Source organism: Tamandua tetradactyla, chromosome 14 (genome assembly GCF_023851605.1).
Source record: "Tamandua tetradactyla isolate mTamTet1 chromosome 14, mTamTet1.pri, whole genome shotgun sequence".
NCBI lineage: Eukaryota > Metazoa > Chordata > Mammalia > Pilosa > Myrmecophagidae > Tamandua > Tamandua tetradactyla.
In genome coordinates, this window is record NC_135340.1 from 65,338,951 (window position 1) to 65,357,833 (window position 18,883).

Genomic DNA, 18,883 nt, shown 5'->3' on the forward strand with positions numbered 1-18,883 from the left:
TTCTTGACAAAGTTCTTTGATTCAGAAAAGTGTTTAATTTTGAGGAGTTCCCATTTCTTTCTTTCTTTCTTCAATGCTCGTGCTTTGAGTGTAAGGTCTAGAAAACTGCCTTCTATTATAAGATATTTCCCTAAATTTTCTTCTAAAAGTTTTATGGTCTTGGATCTAATGTTTAGGTCTTTGATCCATTTTGAGTTAATTTTTACATAGGGCGTGAGACATGGATCTTCTTTTATTCTTTTGCATGTGGATATCCAGTTCCTTAGGCACCATTTATTGAAGAGACTGTTCTGTCCCAGGTGAGGTGCCTTGACTGTTTTATCAAAGATCAATTGTCCATAGACAATTATATATCAGAACACTATTCAATTCCATTGGTCAGTATATCTATCTTTATGCCAGTGCCATGCTGTTTTGACCAGTGTAGCTTTGTAACATGCCTTAACGTTAGGTAGCGTGAGACCTTCGACTTCATTTTTCTTTCTCAGGATATTTTTAGCTATTTGGGGCATCCTGCCCTTCCAGATAAATTTGCTTATTGGTTTTTCTATTTCTGAAAAGTAAGTTGTCGGGATTTTGATTGGTATTGCGTTGAATCTGTAAATCAATTTAGGTAGAATTGACATCTTAACTATATTTAGTCTTCCAATACATGAACAGGTATGCCCTTCTATCTATTTAGGTCTTCTGTGATTTCTTTTAACAATTTCTTGTAGTTTTCTTTGTATAGGTCTTTTGTTTCTATAGTTAAATTTATTCCTAAATATTTTATTCTTTTGGTTGCAATTGTAAATGGAATTTGTTTCTTGATTTCCCCCTCACATTGTTCATTACTAGTGTATACAAACACTACAGATTTTTGAGTGTTGATCTTGTAACCTGCTACTTTTCTGTACTTGTTTATTAGCTCTAGTAGTTTTGCTGTGGATTTTTCAGGGTTTTCAACATATAGTATCATATCATCTGCAAACAGTGAGAGTTTTATTTCTTCCTTTCCAATTTTGATGCCTTGTATTTCTTTTTCTTGTCTAACTGCTCTGGCTAGAACTTTCAACACAATGTTGAATAACAATGGTGATAGTGGACATCCTTGTCTTGTTTCTGATTGTAGGGGGGAAGTTTTCAGTTTTTCCCCATTGAAGATGATGTTAGCTGTGGGTTTTTCATATATTCCCATTATCATGTTGAGGAAGTTCCCTTGTATTTCTATCCTCTGAAGTGTTTTCAACAAAAAAGAATGCTGAATTTTGTCAAATGCCTTTTCTGCATCAATCGAGATGATCATGTGGTTTTTCTGCTTTGATTTGTTGATATGGTGTATTACATTAATTGGTTTTCTTATGTTGAACCATCCTTGCATACCTGGGATGAATCCTACTTGGTCATGGTGTATAATACTTTTAATGTGCTGCTGGATTTTATTTGCAAGAATTTTGTTGAGGATTTTTGCATCTATATTCATTACAGAGATTAGTCTGCAGTGTTCTTTTCTTGTAATATCTTTATCTGGCTTTGGTATGAGGGTGATGTTGGCTTCATAGAATGAGCTAGTTAGCCTTCCTTCCTCTTCAATTTTTTTGAAGAGTTTGAGCAGGATTGGTACTACTAATTCTTTCTTGAATGTTTGGTCAAATTCACATGTGAAGCCATCTAGTCCGGGACTTTCCTTTTTGGGGAGCTTCTTAAGAACTGATTCAATTTCTTTACTTCTGATTGGTTTGCTGAGGTTGTCTATTTGTTCTCAAATCAATGTTGTTTGCTCATGCCTTTCTAGGAAGTTGTCCATTTCATCTACATTGTCTAGTTAATTAGTATAAAGTTGTTCATAGTATCCTCTCATTACCTCCTTTATTTCTGTGGAGTCAGTGGTTATGTCTCCTCTTTCATTTCTGATTTTATTTATTTGCATCCTCTCTCTTCTTTTTGCCAGCCTCGCTAAGGGTCCATCAATTTTATTGATTTTCTCATACAACCAACTTCTGGTTTTGCTGATTTTCTCGACTGTTTTTCGTGTTCTCAATTTCATTTATTTCTGCTCTAATCTTCATTATTTCTTTCATTTTGCTTGCTTTGGGTTTGGTTTGATGTTTTTCTCTGTTTCCTCCAAGTGGGCAGTTAATTCCTTGATTTCTGCCCTTTCTTCTTTTTTGATACAAGTATTTAGGACAATACATTTCCCTCTTAGCACTGCCTTTGCAGCATCCCATAAAATTTTGTTATGCTGTGTTTTCATTTTCATTTACCTTGAGATATTTAATGATTTCTCTTTTAATTTTTTCCTTGACCCACTGGTTGTTTAAGAGTATGTTGCTGAGCCTCCATATATTTGTGAATATTCTGGCCCTCTGCCTGTTACTGATTTCCAACTTTATTTCTTTTTTTTTCTCCCTATTATTTATTTTTATTCCATATGTTCTACTCATCTGTTGACAAGGTAGAAAAAGGAGCATCAGACACAAGGTTTTCACAATCACACAGTCACATCGTGAAAGCTATATCATCATACAATCATCATCAAGAAACGTGGCTACTGGAACACAGCTCTACATTTTCAGGCAGTTCCCTCCAGCCTCTCCATTACATCTTGAATAACAAGGTGATATCTACTTAATGCTTAAGATTAACCTCCAGGATAACCTCTCGACTCTGTTTGGAATCTCTCAGCCATTGACACTTTGTCTCATTTCAGTCCCCCCCCTTTTGGTCGAGAAGGTTTTCTCAATCCCTTGATGCTGGGTCTCAGCTCATTCTAGGATTTCTGTCCATGTTTCCAGGAAGGTCCACACCCCTGGGAGTCATGTCCCACATAGACAGGGGGAGGGTTTCATTCCTTTTTGACCCGAGAAAGTGTTTTGTATGATTTCAATCTTTTAAAATTTATTGAGACTTGTTTCATGACCCAGCATATGGTCTATCCTTGAGAATGATTCATAAGCACTTGAAAAAAGGTGTATCCTGCTGTTGTGGGGTGTAAAGTTCTGTAAATGTCTGTTAAGTCTAGCTCATTTATTGTATTATTCAAATGCTCAATTTCTTTATTGATCCTCTGTCAAGATGTTCTGTCCATTGATGAGAGTGGGGAACTGAATTCTACAACTATTATGGTAGATGTGTCTATTTTTCTTTTCGGTGTTTTCAGTGTTTGCCTCATGTATTTTGGAGCACTCTGGCTCGGTACATAAATATTCATGATTGTTATGTCTTCTTGTTAAATTGCTCCTTTTGTTAATACATAGTGTTTTTCTTTGTCTCTTTTAACTGTTTTACATTTGACGTCTAATTTGTTGGATATTAGTATAGCTACTCCTGCTCTTTTCTGATGGTTATTTGCATGAAATATCTTTTCCCAAACTTTCACTTTCAACCTATGCCTACCCTTGGGTCTAAGATGCGTTTCCTGTAGACACCATATAGATGGGTCCTGTTTTTTAATCCATTCTGCCAATCTGTCTTTTGATTGGGGAGTTTAATCCCTTAAAATTTAGTGGTATTACTGTACAGGTATTACTTTCTTCTACCATTTTGCTTTTGGATTTTATACGTCATATCTAATTTTTCTTCTTTTTTACTTTTACTGATAGTCTTCATTTCTACACTTTTCTCCACACCTCTCTCTTCTGTCTTTTCTTATCTGTCTCTAGTGCTCCCTTTAGTATTTCTTGCAGAGCAGGTCTTTTGGTCACAAATTGTCTCAGTAATTTTTTGTCTGATAATGTTTTAATTTCTCCCTCATTTCTGAAGGACAGTTTTGCTGGATATAGAATTCTTGGTTGGCAATTTTTCTGTTTTAGTATCTTAAATATATCCTCCCACTGTCTTCTTGCTTCCATGGTTTCTGCTGAGAAATCTATGCATAGTTTTATTGGCCTTCCCTTGATTGCTTTTCTCTTCCTGCTTTCAAGATTCTCTCTCTCTGACATCTGACATTCTGATTAGTAAGTGTCTTGGGAGTACGTCGATTTGGATCTATTCTGTTTGGGGTATGCTGCACTTCTTGGACCTTTAATTTTAAGTCTTTCATAAGAGCTTGGAAATTTTCAGTGATAATTTTCTCCATTAGTTTTTCTCCTTCTTTTCCCTTCTCTTCTCCTTGGGATACTCACAACACATATATTCACGTGCTTCATGTTGTCATTCAATTCCCTGCGTCCTTGCTCATATTTTTCCATTCTTTTCCTTATATTTTCTTTTGTTTGTCAGATTTCAGATGTCCCGTCCCCCAGTTCACTAATCTTGTCTTCTCCTTCTTGAAATCTGATGTTGTATGTTTCCATTGTTTTTTTTCATCTCTTCTACTGTCCTTTTCATTCCCATAAGTTCTGTGATTTATTTTTTCAGACTTTTGATTTCTTCTTTTTGTTCATTCCTTGCCTTCTTTATATCCTACCTCAATTCACTGATTTGATTTTTGATGAGGTTTTCCATGTGTGTTCAAACATTTTGAATTAATTGCTTCAACTCCTGTATCTCATTTGAATTGATGGTTTGTTCCTCTGACTGGGCCATATCTTCAATTTTCCTAGTATGATTCGTTATTTTTTGCTGGCATCTATGCATTTAATTATCTTAATTAGTTTATTCTGGAGACAGTTTTCATTTTTTTTACCTAGGATTTTCTTGCTGGATGACTTTGTGGTCTATCTGTTCTTTGACATTCAGTTCAGTTTATTCTAGACCTCTAGCTTAGGTTTTGTTTAACAGATTAGAATTTCTCAGTTCTTGCTTTCTTGTTTCTTGCCCTGCCTGTATGGTGTCTTTTTTCTCCCCCTTTAGAAGGGCCTACTTAGGTATTATAGACCCCAGCCAGATTTTCCCAGACCAATTTGGCCTTCCTCCAATAGGTCCCCAGCTCAGCTGAACCTTGAGAAAACCTGAGGTTGCTGTTTTTTGTCCCAGCGCAGAGGGAGTAGGGCTGACAAAAAAAAAAAAAGATAAGCTGAGATTTTTTGGATCTGATAGCACATAATACTTGAAAGGGTCTGGGCCCTGAGTGAAAGGAGGGGGCACATAAGACTTGGAGATACACAAAGCGACATAGCAACTTAAGTTCTTGACTGGCAAGAACTTCCTCCTTCCTAAGGAGGAAGGAGTCATCTGTGTCAGTTTTCCCTGAGGATGAGACCCAGTAGGTTGAAAGGCTTTCCTACGAAGCCTCTAGACTCTGTGTTTTTCCTATCCTGCCTAGTATGTGGCATGTGTCTGCCTGTGGGTTCTAGCAGCATAAGGTGATGCAGTATCTTTAACTTCAGCAGACTCTCCCTGCTGGGGGCATGGTGAAGACAGTGGAGAGGTTGTAGGCTAGCTTTAATTGCTTCACTTTTCCAGATCCTGAGGTGTGAATTCCTTGAGGGAAGGAATCCACCTGAGCTGGGCCCCACCCCTCTCCTGGGGAAGGCACAGCCTCCAGACAAACACTCGACAAGCTTTATTCTGCCTATACCTGGGGTAGCTGGAGCCTGAGAAGCCCTGCAGCTGTAACCAAAGAGTAGTCAAGTTGTAGAAACACAGCCACAAAAAAGAAAAAGGAAGATCCTTTTCAGAGCAGGACCTCTTTCCTTGGGTTTGCCAGTCAAGAACTTAAGTTGCTATGTCGCTTTGTGTATCTCCAAGTCTTATGTGCCCCCTCCTTTCACTCAGGGCCCAGACCCTTTCAAGTATTATGTGCTATCAGATCCAAAAAATCTCAGCTTATCTTTTTTTTTTTTGTCAGCCCTGCTCCCTCTGCGCTGGGACAAAAAACAGCAACCTCAGGTTTTCTCAAGGTTCAGCTGAGCTGGGGACCTATTTTCAGTAGTCAGAATTTGTTAATTATTTCCACAATTGGAGCTTGGTCGCACTCAGCCCCTGCTGCTAGTAAAGTCTCTTTCCTTTCCCCTCTGGGAAGCAGCCTCTGGGGTAGGGGTGCCAGCCGCTGCAACTTGGGGAACTCATGGTTCTGGGTAGGCTCAGAGGTGGTCCAGGTTGTCCAGACTGGGGTATGTTGTGTGTCCGATCACTGACGTGGCCCCAGTAGTTGTTCTGTACTGTTCCTGGCTATTTACTAACTGCTCTGGAGGATGAACAAAATCCCTCACTTCAGTAAGCCGCCATCTTGGCTCTTCTTCCTCATTAAATCTTAATACTGAATTTCTATAGGAGGTTGGATTATGGATAGACATAATTATCTTGTATTTTTCTATGTTTTCAAATTTCTATAATAAGCATGTATTCTTATAGTAAAGTACTTCAAAAGTTGCATAAAGGGAAAGGAAATTATTGTTATAAATAAAAAGTAAATGCTGGTGATGAAAATAACAAACATACTTAATTTTGTCACATCTGCTCTCACCAATAGCCCCAAATTTAAATTCTATCCTAAACAAAGCTCTTATGTTAACCCTAAACAAAACGTTCCCTATGTTGTTTGTTTTCCGTCTCTGGATTTACCTCATAATTAGTTCATCAGATTAGTGCCCATAATAGTAAAACCTCTTGCTCATGGTTCTGTCCTGTGTCTTTTCTTCTCCCTTTACATTTTCACTCACTCACTTAGCATGCTGATGGCACGCCCCAATTTCTATCTTTAGCTTTGGTCTGTCTCCAGCATATCAGACCCATTTATTCAACTGCCTATTATTTATATCGTTATATCTTAAAGGATGTCCTCTAGGTACTTTGAAATGTTCAATATTGAATTCATATCAAACATTTTACATGTTCAATTTTGAATTCATCTCCCTCCCCAAAGTGATTTCCATCTTTTATCTTAATGAATTCAACATCCACTCACCCAAGCCAGAAACTTTGGAATATACTTCTCCTCTCTCTACACTGAATCATCAGTAGATTCCATTATGCTTCTAAATTTCTTTTGAATTTGCCCACTTCTCTCCATCTCACTACCTTACTAATAGAAGCTACTAACATTTCTCATCATAATGTCTTCCTTCCTGCCTCCAGTTTTGCTCCTTCCTTCAATCCATTTTCTAGATTTCTTAAAACAGTCTCCAATAGTTTTAGGATATAATCCAAACTTTTTAACATGGCTTATGAGACCCATACTTCCTTCACAAGTTTCATTAATTGCAGCTCCCTTACTCTTTTTTTTTTTTTGGCATGTGCAGACTCCCAGAATCAAATCTGGGGTTCCCACATGTCAGGCAAGAATACTACCACTGAGCTACCCTTGTACTCCCCAGAGTCCTGTGTGTGGGTTACTTTTTTGTGGGGTGGTGCATGATCTGAGAATTGAACCCACACCTCCCACATGGAAGATGAGCATTCTACCACTGAACTATCTGTGCATCCTCCCCTACTCTTACCCAACATTATAGTCATCCAAATAATTATTTAACGTGCTTGAAGAAACCTTCCCCAAATCACGTATTATCCTATTGTGAAAACATATACATTGGGTGTTCCATCTCCAGCTTTTCATGGCACCCTACCATAACCAAGACATTTATCAAACTTAGTCGTTCATGACTCAATTTACATTTTAAATTAAACTTTAATTATCAAGAGGCCATGAAAGCAGGCCTGATTTTAATTTGTTTTCCTCCTGTTACCACCACCTAAAATAGTACCTGACTCATAGAACTGCTCAATAAACATTTGCTAAATGGAGAACTATAAAACCATAAAAAAATGAAACAATGATGAAGAACATTTTTTGGGATGTGGCTTTCAAAGGTTAAGAGAGTATGTGTTACAGCACATACATTTATTTTTTAAAAGCTATAAAAATAAAAAACTTTATGTGTATGTCATCTTCATGGAAAAGTTAAAAGTTATCTTAGTGGTTTAGTCAAAGACCTTGCGGTCAGAAACTGTGTATTAATATAATTTGAGACAACAGGTACCCAAGACAGATAATATTTTATCCAAATTGCAAAGAAATTTAGAGATTTACAGAATTCTAGATCAGTGCTTTTTCCAATTATACTACTCTAACAATGTGTTAAATCACCTCTCGTAAACAAAGATGACACTACAGATCAACCACCAGATGGACATGAACTTTGAATTGTTTGTCTAGTAACAGTCAGAATAGCACCTGTCTACCCAAAGTGTCTTTTTTTGTTCATGTGACCAATGACAACATGCACGAGGGTGGAAGGAGAGGGCACTTTGTTGTAATAGGGCAAAACAGAGCTAATTGCTTCACAAAGGGATCAATACCATAGCACTCATTTCAGTAGGCTAGGGTTTCCTAGTTCTCCCAAATTTCAGTGAAAACAATTTTACTGGAATACTAACAATATTTAGGAAAAGAAGAGAGGGGTTTAAATTCAATGAAGAAACAACTCAAAAACAGAGTCTGCTACCAAGATTTTCTCTGCTTTAGACATTTTACAGAAAGGTAAATAAACCTTGTCCCTTTTAAATTTGAAATGAATACCCTGTCTAATTTAGTTAGGCTAATTTAGATGCTGCAAAGAGTATACCTTTTCCCTGCAAAACTTTAGGATTCCTACTATAAAGAGCTAATGTCTGTCTCAAAATCCATACTTATTTTAAACACAGTTTTATCTTTCATGAAGTTCTTCTTTGTGTGGATTTTGAAAACTCATGCTGAAATGTTGTTCTGGTTTTCCCTGATGCATCCAACTGCTTTCTGACAGTTTTACCTTGAGGCATAGGATTTCATTATCAGATTGCACTAGGAATGAAAAATAATGATAAAGCAGGTGGACAGTGGTCAAGGGTGTAGTAGCACTCATGACATCCTAACAGATCCAAAGTAACTTTTTGATACATAAAAGCTCTGATATATACAAGCAGGTTTCAGCCAATCAGTCTGTGAATTATATCATAAGTTGGTAACCAAAGTATAAGCACATACCTGATAGTTACTACCTTTCCAGAACTTTTTCATTTCCTGACGTCTCCAAGCAACAATTGAGGCAGTAATAAGGGTACAAGGTACTAAATAGAGGAGAGCAGGTTGCCCCTTTTTCATCAGCACCAGAACAACAAATGTAAGTATCATGCCAACAGCATAGGCTGCAAGAAGAATACCAAGTATAAGTTTTTTCCTACATACCACTGAGGGTGGATCCACCTGCCCCCCCCGCACCATTGAAATACTGTTTTCTGATATTTCTGAGCACATTTTTTCCCCATGACTTCTTTTCACAATTTCAATATTTTCCTAAATTAGGGGAATTTGGGAAATTCCTAAATTCCTAATTAGGAGATTGGTTATTATTCCAATATTATCAATCTAAGCATTATTCATTGATAAAAATAATGACTCAGAAAGCATCAATTTTCCGTTGTTATTAGAATGTTGAGTTTCACATCTACACCTAAAATCTGCACACATACTACTTAAATTTGTTTTGAAAAATATTCCTCATATTGATCACATATTTCTTATATTCTTTTATAAGAGCATACCAAACATCACTTGATCCTTTCTTAATGACTCAAGATCTCATTATAAACAGAGGACCTCAGAAAACTGGAGCTTGAAGGGCTTTTTCAGACAATTTAGTCTAGCCCCTCATTTAATAGATGAGGCAATGGAGGCCCAGAGGGGTTAAGTGAGTTGCCCAAAGTTACACAGTAGAACTGATGAATACTCCTATTATCTGCCTTTTCACTGAGTTGTCTTTTATTCTATCACAACTGACCTGGTACTAGGCTCTCATATGCTAATGTCCTTAGAGAATACCATACTTAATGGTCTCAGACTGCTTTTCTCCTTTCTTTATTTTTTCATCTTTTCCCTTACTTAGCTGCTTGCTGTTCCTTCTTGCTGTCAGAGAACCTATTTCTAGCAATGCCTTTCTCTACTGCTAATATACACTTGTAATTCATTGGATTAAATTCCACTGTAGACTTGAAAATCTTTCTAGAATAGTATCTAAAATAAGGATAAATGGCTAGACACAGGTCATTTACCTAAGTACAAAAGCTTTGGTGAATTAACTTCTGAGATATTTATTTGATACATTCAGAAGTAGTATTTTTTTTAGCTTGCTTCCTGTTCTTAACTGTTCTCAATAACAGGAGTAAGTGGCAGAAATAAGGGATAAGTGGCATCTATTTCGCTGATTCAGCTAAGTTACTGTACCATAAATTCACTTATATAAATACAGTTAACCGTATACTATATTAAAAAATTTAGTATTATGCAATTTATTGACTACTTATCTGCTTGCCTAAATATATGGGAGCTAATCTTTTACTTTCACATTTAATTTCCTTTTTAAACTTCTGAAACCTGTGTAGGTAACAAAGTATAATTATCCCTTTTTGATTGAAAAAACCTGTCTTATTAATTAAAGGCAAGGAATGAGAATTCATGATTCCTTATTTCTAGGTTTCTAAATCTCTGCCTTCAGACTACAATTCAATATAACAAAAGGAAAAAACAAAAATTTACCAATTGTAGAGGAAACATAGTATATTGAAGAAGAACCAGTATGAACATCAAATCTTCGACAGTATGCAATCAACAGGCCTAAAAAAAACTCCACATTATTTTCGTAAAACAAGAGCAAAACAAATTCAACTGTTAGCTATGGAAACGGTATATGCTGTATTGCATTTAATGTTCAACTCTGCATTATAAGAATATTAAAGTACTTTGAATTTTGGACAAAGTTTTATATGATGACTTTTTAAATTGAATACTATATTTTAAACCTTTTCCCAAGCCACTAAACAGTCTTTAAAAATATGACTTTTATTAGCTGCTCAATATTCCATGTCACAGAGAAAGTTTTTTAAAAATATCATTAAGAAGTGCATTGAAAGAGCATCAAGGAAGACAATTTCAAATTAGGATCAAAGAAGTCTTTCTTCCTAGTGGAATAAAATGATTTGGAGTTTTAATTCAAATAACAATGAAACATAAGCTCTTATTTGTAAACATGTAGGTAGGCAGAGACAACCCATTTCATTACCTATTCCTTATAAAAAATTTGTTGAACCCCATCAAAGAAGAAATACCAGGACTGTATTTATTTACTAAAAATTAACCAGAAAGGTTGACATTTGATCCCTTAACATTTTATGTCTTAAAAAGGATTGTATTTTCTTTCCTAAAATCATAAAATAATTTGACTATCCTATCAGTTGTTTAAATTAATTAATTAGTTTTGGCTCATACATAATAAGTTTCTTGTTATTTTTACTTTTTTTCTGTTTCATCACATCTATATATATTTTAATGTTTAAAAAAGGTACTTTTCCCCCAAAACCAGAATTTAGCTTTTAGATAGAATGGTAACCATAACAAATCTGACATCTGTTCTGTATCTATTTGTTGAAGTGTACTTTGAAAATCATTGCTTTTACTTTCTTTTCTTTGTATATATGTTATATTTAAGAATAAAAAACATTAAAAAAAAAAAGAATTACCTTTTAGATATTAAGTCATATATTGTCAATAACTCTGCTCTTCGAGGAAATATTTCTGTTTGGGACATATGACACTTCAAGAAAGTTATATATATAAATAAGAGTTTTTAATACAGTTTATTCTGTTAGATATATATCTTACAGTTCTATGCCAAGTGCTATATGCAAGCATTTGGTGTTGAACTGGTAAAATCAGGGATAAGTTTTAAAGTAATGCTATTCAAGGAAACTTAAGGTTACACAAGAGAATGCCTTTCCTACCTTATCAATTATGCAAATAGAGACTCACTGAGCTAGGAATTACTACACTGGACTTCGCCATGCCAACTCACAAAGGAACACTGTGAGCTTCTCTCTACCTGGCTTACTATGTACAAATGAAAGGGCTTTCTCAGAAGAGCCAAGTTTTCTTAACCCATCCACAGGAAGTTAGTATGCAGAAAGACTCTAAGAAAAGTGAGGAAGGACAAACTCTTGGCTGATAGAGAAACACTTAATTATTCCTAAAATACTTGCTCTTGTGAAGCTTATCTATGTAGTGAAGAAGCTAAGTCTACCTATAATTATGCCTAAGATTTATTTCCAGAGGACCTCTTTTGTTGCTCAGATGTGGCCTCGCTCCCTCTAAGCCCAATTCTACAAGTAAAATCATTTTCATCCCCCCCCTACATGGGACATGATATTCAGGTGTGAGAGTCTCCCTGGTGATGTGAGATGTGATTCCCAGGGATGAGCCTGGCCCTGGCACCATGGGATCGACAATGCCTTCCTCACCAAAAAGGGGAAAAGAGCCATAACAAATAAGCTACCAGTGGCTGAAAGAGTTCAAATAGAGTCGAGAGACTACTCTAGAGGATACTTTCATGCAAGCTTCAGCTAGATATTGCTATTTATCATGGTTTGCCAAACCCCAAACAAAACCATTCCTGCCAACCCTAAAGAACACCCAGGGTGTTATCGGATATTCTACAAATGTTCGATGCACTGTGATTACATTCCAGAAACCTGCAAGCTCCAGATAGGTTCCTAGGCCAGGTAAGTCTTGAAAACCAGAAGGCCCAGCCTTTCCAGAACATCAACTAGTTCCATCTTCTTATCCCATATTACTGACAGCCCTTTCCAATATGAAAAAGTTTGAATGAGCATAGTCCAAATACCCCTAAAGAGTGGGAGAAAGATCAAAGGAGAAGGAAGAGTTAAAATAGAGAAGACAGGATTACAAATGAGTATGCTTCCTGAATCATTATATAGATATTTCTTTCAGTCTCTAGCATCTTGGAGCAGGCAGAAGGAAAAACCTAAAATTGTGGAACTGTAACCCACACCAAACTCTGAAATCTGTTCTATAATCAATTATTGTGGTGTGCTTTGAAATTTAGTGCTTTTTTGTATATACGTTATTCTTCAAAATAAAAAAAAAATAAATTATTCATAAAATATGATTTTTTACTGGGCTAAGATTAAGTTTATTCTACAGAGAGCCCTGAGAGGAAAATAACAAAAAACTGCAATAACTGTAAGAGAGCACACACTAGGAGAAGGTAATTGATTCCGCCATAAGCTGTGTCTTTTTATATTATGGAGTCTTACACGTTTCTCCTTTTGATCACAACTTCATCCTAACATTCTGAAATCACTTTCCTAAAACATAACAATTACTTTAAAATAGAAATAATCGAAATTGCAATTTCTCTGGCATTATTAAATTCAACTTTTTTTAAAGGCCACAAAGTGTACTTTTTAGGAGAAGGTTATACTGATTCTACTTGCTTCCTCTAAGACAGTTTTTGACCTATGGGAGATATACTTTGTTACTATGTGGATTTTATTTTCTACCCCTCAAAATGCCTGTCATTCAATCTGTTACTGATCCCAAATCCAGCAGCACAGGCAGAAATACTTAGTAAAGAGTAGGTAACATTTAACAGATACTAATCTTATGATAATCTTAAACCATTAGTGCATTTTTATAGAAACTGTTACAAATAATTGCTTACCTGGTACAATAATGTCTCCAAAACCCAATATTGAAACTGGCATGAGGCACACACGCATTACTGAGAAGTAGATCAGCTTTGGTACCCTGATGACTACAGGTAACTGAAACAAAAAAAAGGCTACTATGAAGCCACTTAGATATCTTTACCCATATCTTTTAGACTGGGAAGGATTGATATTAGAATACTTGCTTTAACATTTTAAACTGACATTTTAAAAGAACTTAGAGGACATATACCAGACATATACATAGACATATATATATATATACACTCTGAATATATAGAAAGCTTGAAAGAAATAGATATGTAGTTTTTGAAAAATGAAACCCAACACAAATGTAGGAGTAACAGCATTAATCCAGTATCCCCACATCTAACCTTTATTACCAAGAATAGGACTCAGGTCTTGAAACAGAATTTTTTTTTTTTTCAATCTGGATTTTTTTTCCCAAAAGAAGAGTCTTGTCTCAGAGGGTATGATTTAAAGTCCAATGAACATATCTGAAATACAATCCTTACTTTCTCATGGGGAGCTGAGGGTTGAGCAGTGGCTTCCACCAAGTTTCCATCATTCTAGGATGAAACCCAAGTCAATAGGTATTTAATAATTTAGAATAACTAAGAAAAGGGCTATATCTTGTGAGAAATAAAGTCTTACAATACCTTAACAAGCAGTACATGCCCAATAAATTACATGAGAAAGCAAGATTATTAATTGGACATACATACATATACTGGGCAGCCATTTCTATTTAATTGTCATTCTTACCTTTTCATTATTTCCAAAAGGTCCAGCTGCAAGTTCAACCATGATACTCTCGCCATTCTAAAATCAAAGGTAAAAGTAGTTGTCCATGATTTAAAGAGCACAATCTGCCACTATTCAAAAATGATTTGAGCACTAATTGAAAATGGGCCATGGATGCTTTTCCCTAAATCAGTTTCTGTTTATAGCAAAAATTGGAACCATCTAAAATAATACTCACCTAATACACTATTCTACTTTATCAGTGCTCAGCAATTATCAGAAACTGGCTGATAAACTTTTACCAGAGACTAATCAGGTCAACCTTGTGAGCACTGATTTGTTCTGACATTATAAATTCTAACATTTGTAATGGGCTATAAATTTATAAAGTACTTTTGGTTATGTCACATATATGGTTCTTAGTAATATTCATTAGCAACAATGAATTGAGACACAATAAAAATGAAATTCTTTTATAATTAGCTTTCTGATAAATATTGGTAACTTTATTTAAATAAATGTACATTTGACATTCTGACTATTCACCACAATAACAAAACAATGAAGCCAAATTGGAAAGGCCCAACCCTGAAGAAAGTGAGAAGCTTCTCTAGCCATACTTCTACCCAATTTCAGCCCTGCCTGCCTTCTATGTTCCAATCAAAACATTATCCTTTGTTGAATTTCTCTCCTTTGTGTCTGCCTAAAGTCTTTTTATGTGGGCAGTGTGAGTTTGTTAAAAATTTGTTCCTGGCAGCAAAGTGTGCTTTGAAGGGGGAAAAATTTGAGGTAGCAAGCTAAGGTTGCACAAGCATCCATTTTAGCTTCACTTTAGGATAAATATATCAGTAATAGAGGAAGTGGGAAGATAAGCACACGTTAAAAGGACAACTTGACTACTAACTATAATATTTTCCATTTAGGTGGGGCCCATAGGAGAAATTATCTGAGTGTTTTTAAAGGACTTCACTGATATCTGAGCCAAATAAAAGGAGAGACAAAATCCCTAGTTACAGAAATTTTTTCCTCATGTTATACTTTGGGCTACAGAAGGGGTAAGTCAAAAGAGCTTAATAAAATAAACTGAAATGCTAAATAGAGTTCCTTAAGGCAAATTCCCTGGTAGTTACCAAATTTTCAGATAAAGAGTTAAGTTTGCATCATTTTCTAATTGTTATTTAAAACATTTAAACCGAAGATTATCACTGGCATCTCCCCATACATTTCAAAGATACATGAGTAATTACTATTCACAAGGTAAAAATACTGAGTACTGTAGTTGATGAAAAAGTGAATAAGATGGATTCCTATTGCCTATACGCTATGGCTACCTGATCTGCCAATTCACTAGAAGTCTGTGAATATCTGGGTCAACAACATGCTTAGAATATTCAATTTCACCCTTCAAAATTACAGAAAAAGCTATAAAATAAAAAATTAAATATCTGAGAATCATTTTGAGTTACTTACTAAAGTGACGTTTCATATCCTCAATAAAACAAACAAGACAGACTGAGAAGAAGGAGTTAAAATAAATTTATCACAGTGAATTCTAAAGAGCACTTTGGTCTTTACCATCATATCAGATTGCTAGAAATCACATCCCTAGTCAGTAGAAGTGAAGATGGAAAAAAAGAAAATGAAAAATTTTCTCTGAGCAGAAGAAAGGAAGACTCAAAGACACCTTTATTATTACCCTATACTTTTAAAATTCTGAACTTTTTATGGGTAGAGAGTGGAAATACTTTCCAGGCAGACATGTTGGGTATTTATAAAGTCTACTAATGTGAAAACAGAATGGAGAAACTTTAAAAAAAAAAAAAAAGGTTTGGTGGGCAGCCATGGTGGCTTAGCAGGCAGAGTTCTTGCCTGCCATGCCAGAGACCCAGGTTCGTTTCCCGGTGCTTTTGCCCATGAAAAAAAAAAAAGGAAAGGGGTTTAGAAGGGGTTTAGTTACAGTTTATAGTTATATCCACTGTGCACTATTATACTATAACATATGCTAAATTATGGGAATGGCTTTGTTAGAGACAACATTGTATTTCCATTATATATCTGATGGAGTGACCTAAAGAAACACTTTTTTTGAACCCAAGTAAACTGACAAACAAGTTAGAATGGCTTCAGATAGAACTAAAAAAAATACCTTAATAAATTAAGAATTTTAGTTAGAATCTGTAATAATAATAATAATACCATTATTATTGTTTTTGAAAATATGCTTTTTTTAAGGATACAACTACTCAATGAAGTTGTTTAGTCAAATGGCTCATCATTAAGACATGGAAAGATGATAGTAAAACTACATGCAGCTGTAATTTGGGCAGTTCACTATATTTGTTACCTTTCTGCAATTTTAGCTCCCCAACAAGGCACATGTTTGTCTTATGCCATTATAACAAATATCAGAAGTGCAGATTTTTCCAGTGATTTCATGTATGATAGGGTCTACAGCATGGAGAAAGAACTAATTGGTTCTTAAAAAAAAAGAACTATGGGGAGAAAAACAGTGACTATATCAAATATGAAATGAGTGACAAAGGATAGAGGGATAATATAAAGTGACAAAGTGAGACTCGAAATAAAATGGGGACAATTCACGATATATATTTACATACTATATAATTTATATATAAATTATAATTAATACTATAGTCACAAGAAAGGATTAAGAAAAGGTAGAAAATTGGACAAATAATGAAGGCCTACAACAGTCACCCAACAATACCCTTCCCTTTTTCTAGGAACGGTGCCACTATTCATTGAGGAATTAGTGGCAGAACTGGGAATATATAATCTAGGAGCTAACAGTAATTACATTTCCAACCTTGTAGAAAAATTCAGTCTGAATAGACAGAAGCAGAAAGGAAGAACATGTGACCCTGGTCTCCTTTCTTTTGAAGCCAGCCCCATCTTGCCACTACACAAAGCACGGATACATAAGATCTTTTTGGGTATAAAAAAGCTTAAGTTAGGTTGTCTGTTGCAATCAAAAGAATTTTACTAATAGAAAGTTGGGTGGGGGGTGGTGGAGGGGGATCTGTGTGGAATGCTATTCCCTTACACAATGAATTAGGAATCTGAAGCACAAATGGCTAAGTCACCTGCTCAGGGTTAGAACATTACAGAGCCACACCCTCTATCTTCAGACTTTAAGTGTGGTGTTCTTTCTTAGTTTCAAACTAGGGCTTCAGATATGAAAGTAGCAATTACAAATTTTTCTTCATTTTGTTGTCTACACTGTCTATAGTGAACATTAATTTATAATAAGAAAAGTTACTTTAAAAGGGTAGGTAGAAAAATTATAGACATCCTCATGTTTACATCAGTCGGGAGACATTTTTCAGCAACCAAATGGCTTAAAAGCTTGAATATACTCTATTAAAAGGTCAATTTCAACAATTCTCTTAAGAGAATCAGAGTGCTAAATTTAGGGGTAAGCATCTGCAAAATCAATAATCCAAGAGCTAAGTTAAGATTTCCATCTTTTAGCAGGTTTCTTCATGGATTTAAAAAATATGGTCATACCTTTGTGATGAATGGGGTTATGAAAACGAAAAACACATCATAGAGGAGAAGAAGGCCTAGAAGTATCACACATGACTGTGGAAGAAAGAAACAAATTTAAAGGTCAAACTTCCATATCTAAATGAAGAGATTGTTACTTTGCAAGTACAAATAAGCATGTGAACACATATATTAACACTATCCTTAAAAAAAAATGCATTTTGTGGTTACTATTTGTAGTTTTATTCTATATACCACATTAAAACTTTTTTATCCCACTCATTAAAAAAAAAAAAAAGATCACCAAATCAAAGAAATGTTGTTCCCTGGTATTTAGTCCTGCAAAGATTTTATTAATTTGACTTATTATAGGAATGACTAAAATATTTTAACTAGCAGATCAGTGATTGGCATAAGGGCTAGGGGTGAGGGGTGGGACTGACTAAAAAAGGATATAACAGCTTTTTGAAGTGATAAGAAATATTCTATAATTTGAGTGGAATGGAAAAGTTATAAATCTGTAAACTTTCAACAAACTATACCCTTAAAATGGGTGCATTTTACTGTATGCAAATTATACTTATAACTTTTTTTTTGGGGGGGGGGGCACATGGTCTGGGAATCGAACCTGGGTCTCCTGCATGAAAGGTAAGCACTCTACCACTGAACCACCCATGCACCCTATACTTTATAATTTAAAAAGAAAAATTTATTTTAGCTAGTGAAATAGTATACCCTACCTTGAAGTTGGGTAACTTCAGTGTTTTAATTAAGTTCAGACAGAAAGCAATTCCCAAGATATCCTGTAAAATCCAAGCCCACCTAAAATCAAAAGACATTACTCTGTTGTTTTAGCCAGTTATTTTTTTAAATGAAACTTTTCAAAAGAAAGAGATCACTAAAGAAATACTGTTGAATTGCTATGATTTGACTACTTTATTAACAGCAACTACAATAACAAAAAAAAACCTCTCATATTCTCCATATTTAGTAATTTACTACCCTATCCTGGTAGAATAATGAATACTACTATTTAGAAGTTGAAAGGCTACTTTAGAGGAACATATTACAAACAAACATCAAAGCATATTGATGCTTACTATTTGAACTCAATATCTGAACTTATACATATGTCTCTTTCTAGAAAGGAGGCTCATAACAAAAGACACTGGTGTTATGGATTGAATCATCTTCCCTACAAAGCTATGTTCAAGTCCTAATCCCTGGTCTTGTGATTGTGAACTCATTTGTAAATAAGATCTTAGAAGATCCTACT

The 18,883-nt window shown here is 35.2% G+C and overlaps 1 protein-coding gene across 2 annotated transcripts in view; it reads right to left on the minus strand.

Annotated features, from left to right (window-relative positions):
- Positions 1-18,883, minus strand: part of SPPL2A (signal peptide peptidase like 2A) — a 72,040-nt gene that overhangs the window by 16,111 nt on the left and 37,046 nt on the right. Inside the window, exons 9-15 of one of the 2 annotated variants that reach the window (XM_077127879.1) lie at positions 18,348-18,429; positions 17,629-17,703; positions 14,122-14,178; positions 13,872-13,925; positions 13,350-13,452; positions 10,373-10,450; positions 8,825-8,985 (exon numbers count right to left, since the gene is read on the minus strand). In XM_077127879.1, the coding sequence (XP_076983994.1) occupies positions 8,825-8,985; positions 10,373-10,450; positions 13,350-13,452; positions 13,872-13,925; positions 14,122-14,178; positions 17,629-17,703; positions 18,348-18,429 (610 nt within the window). The remainder of the gene's footprint in view (positions 1-8,824; positions 8,986-10,372; positions 10,451-13,349; positions 13,453-13,871; positions 13,926-14,121; positions 14,179-17,628; positions 17,704-18,347; positions 18,430-18,883) is intronic. The other variant, XM_077127880.1, reaches the window with a different exon arrangement.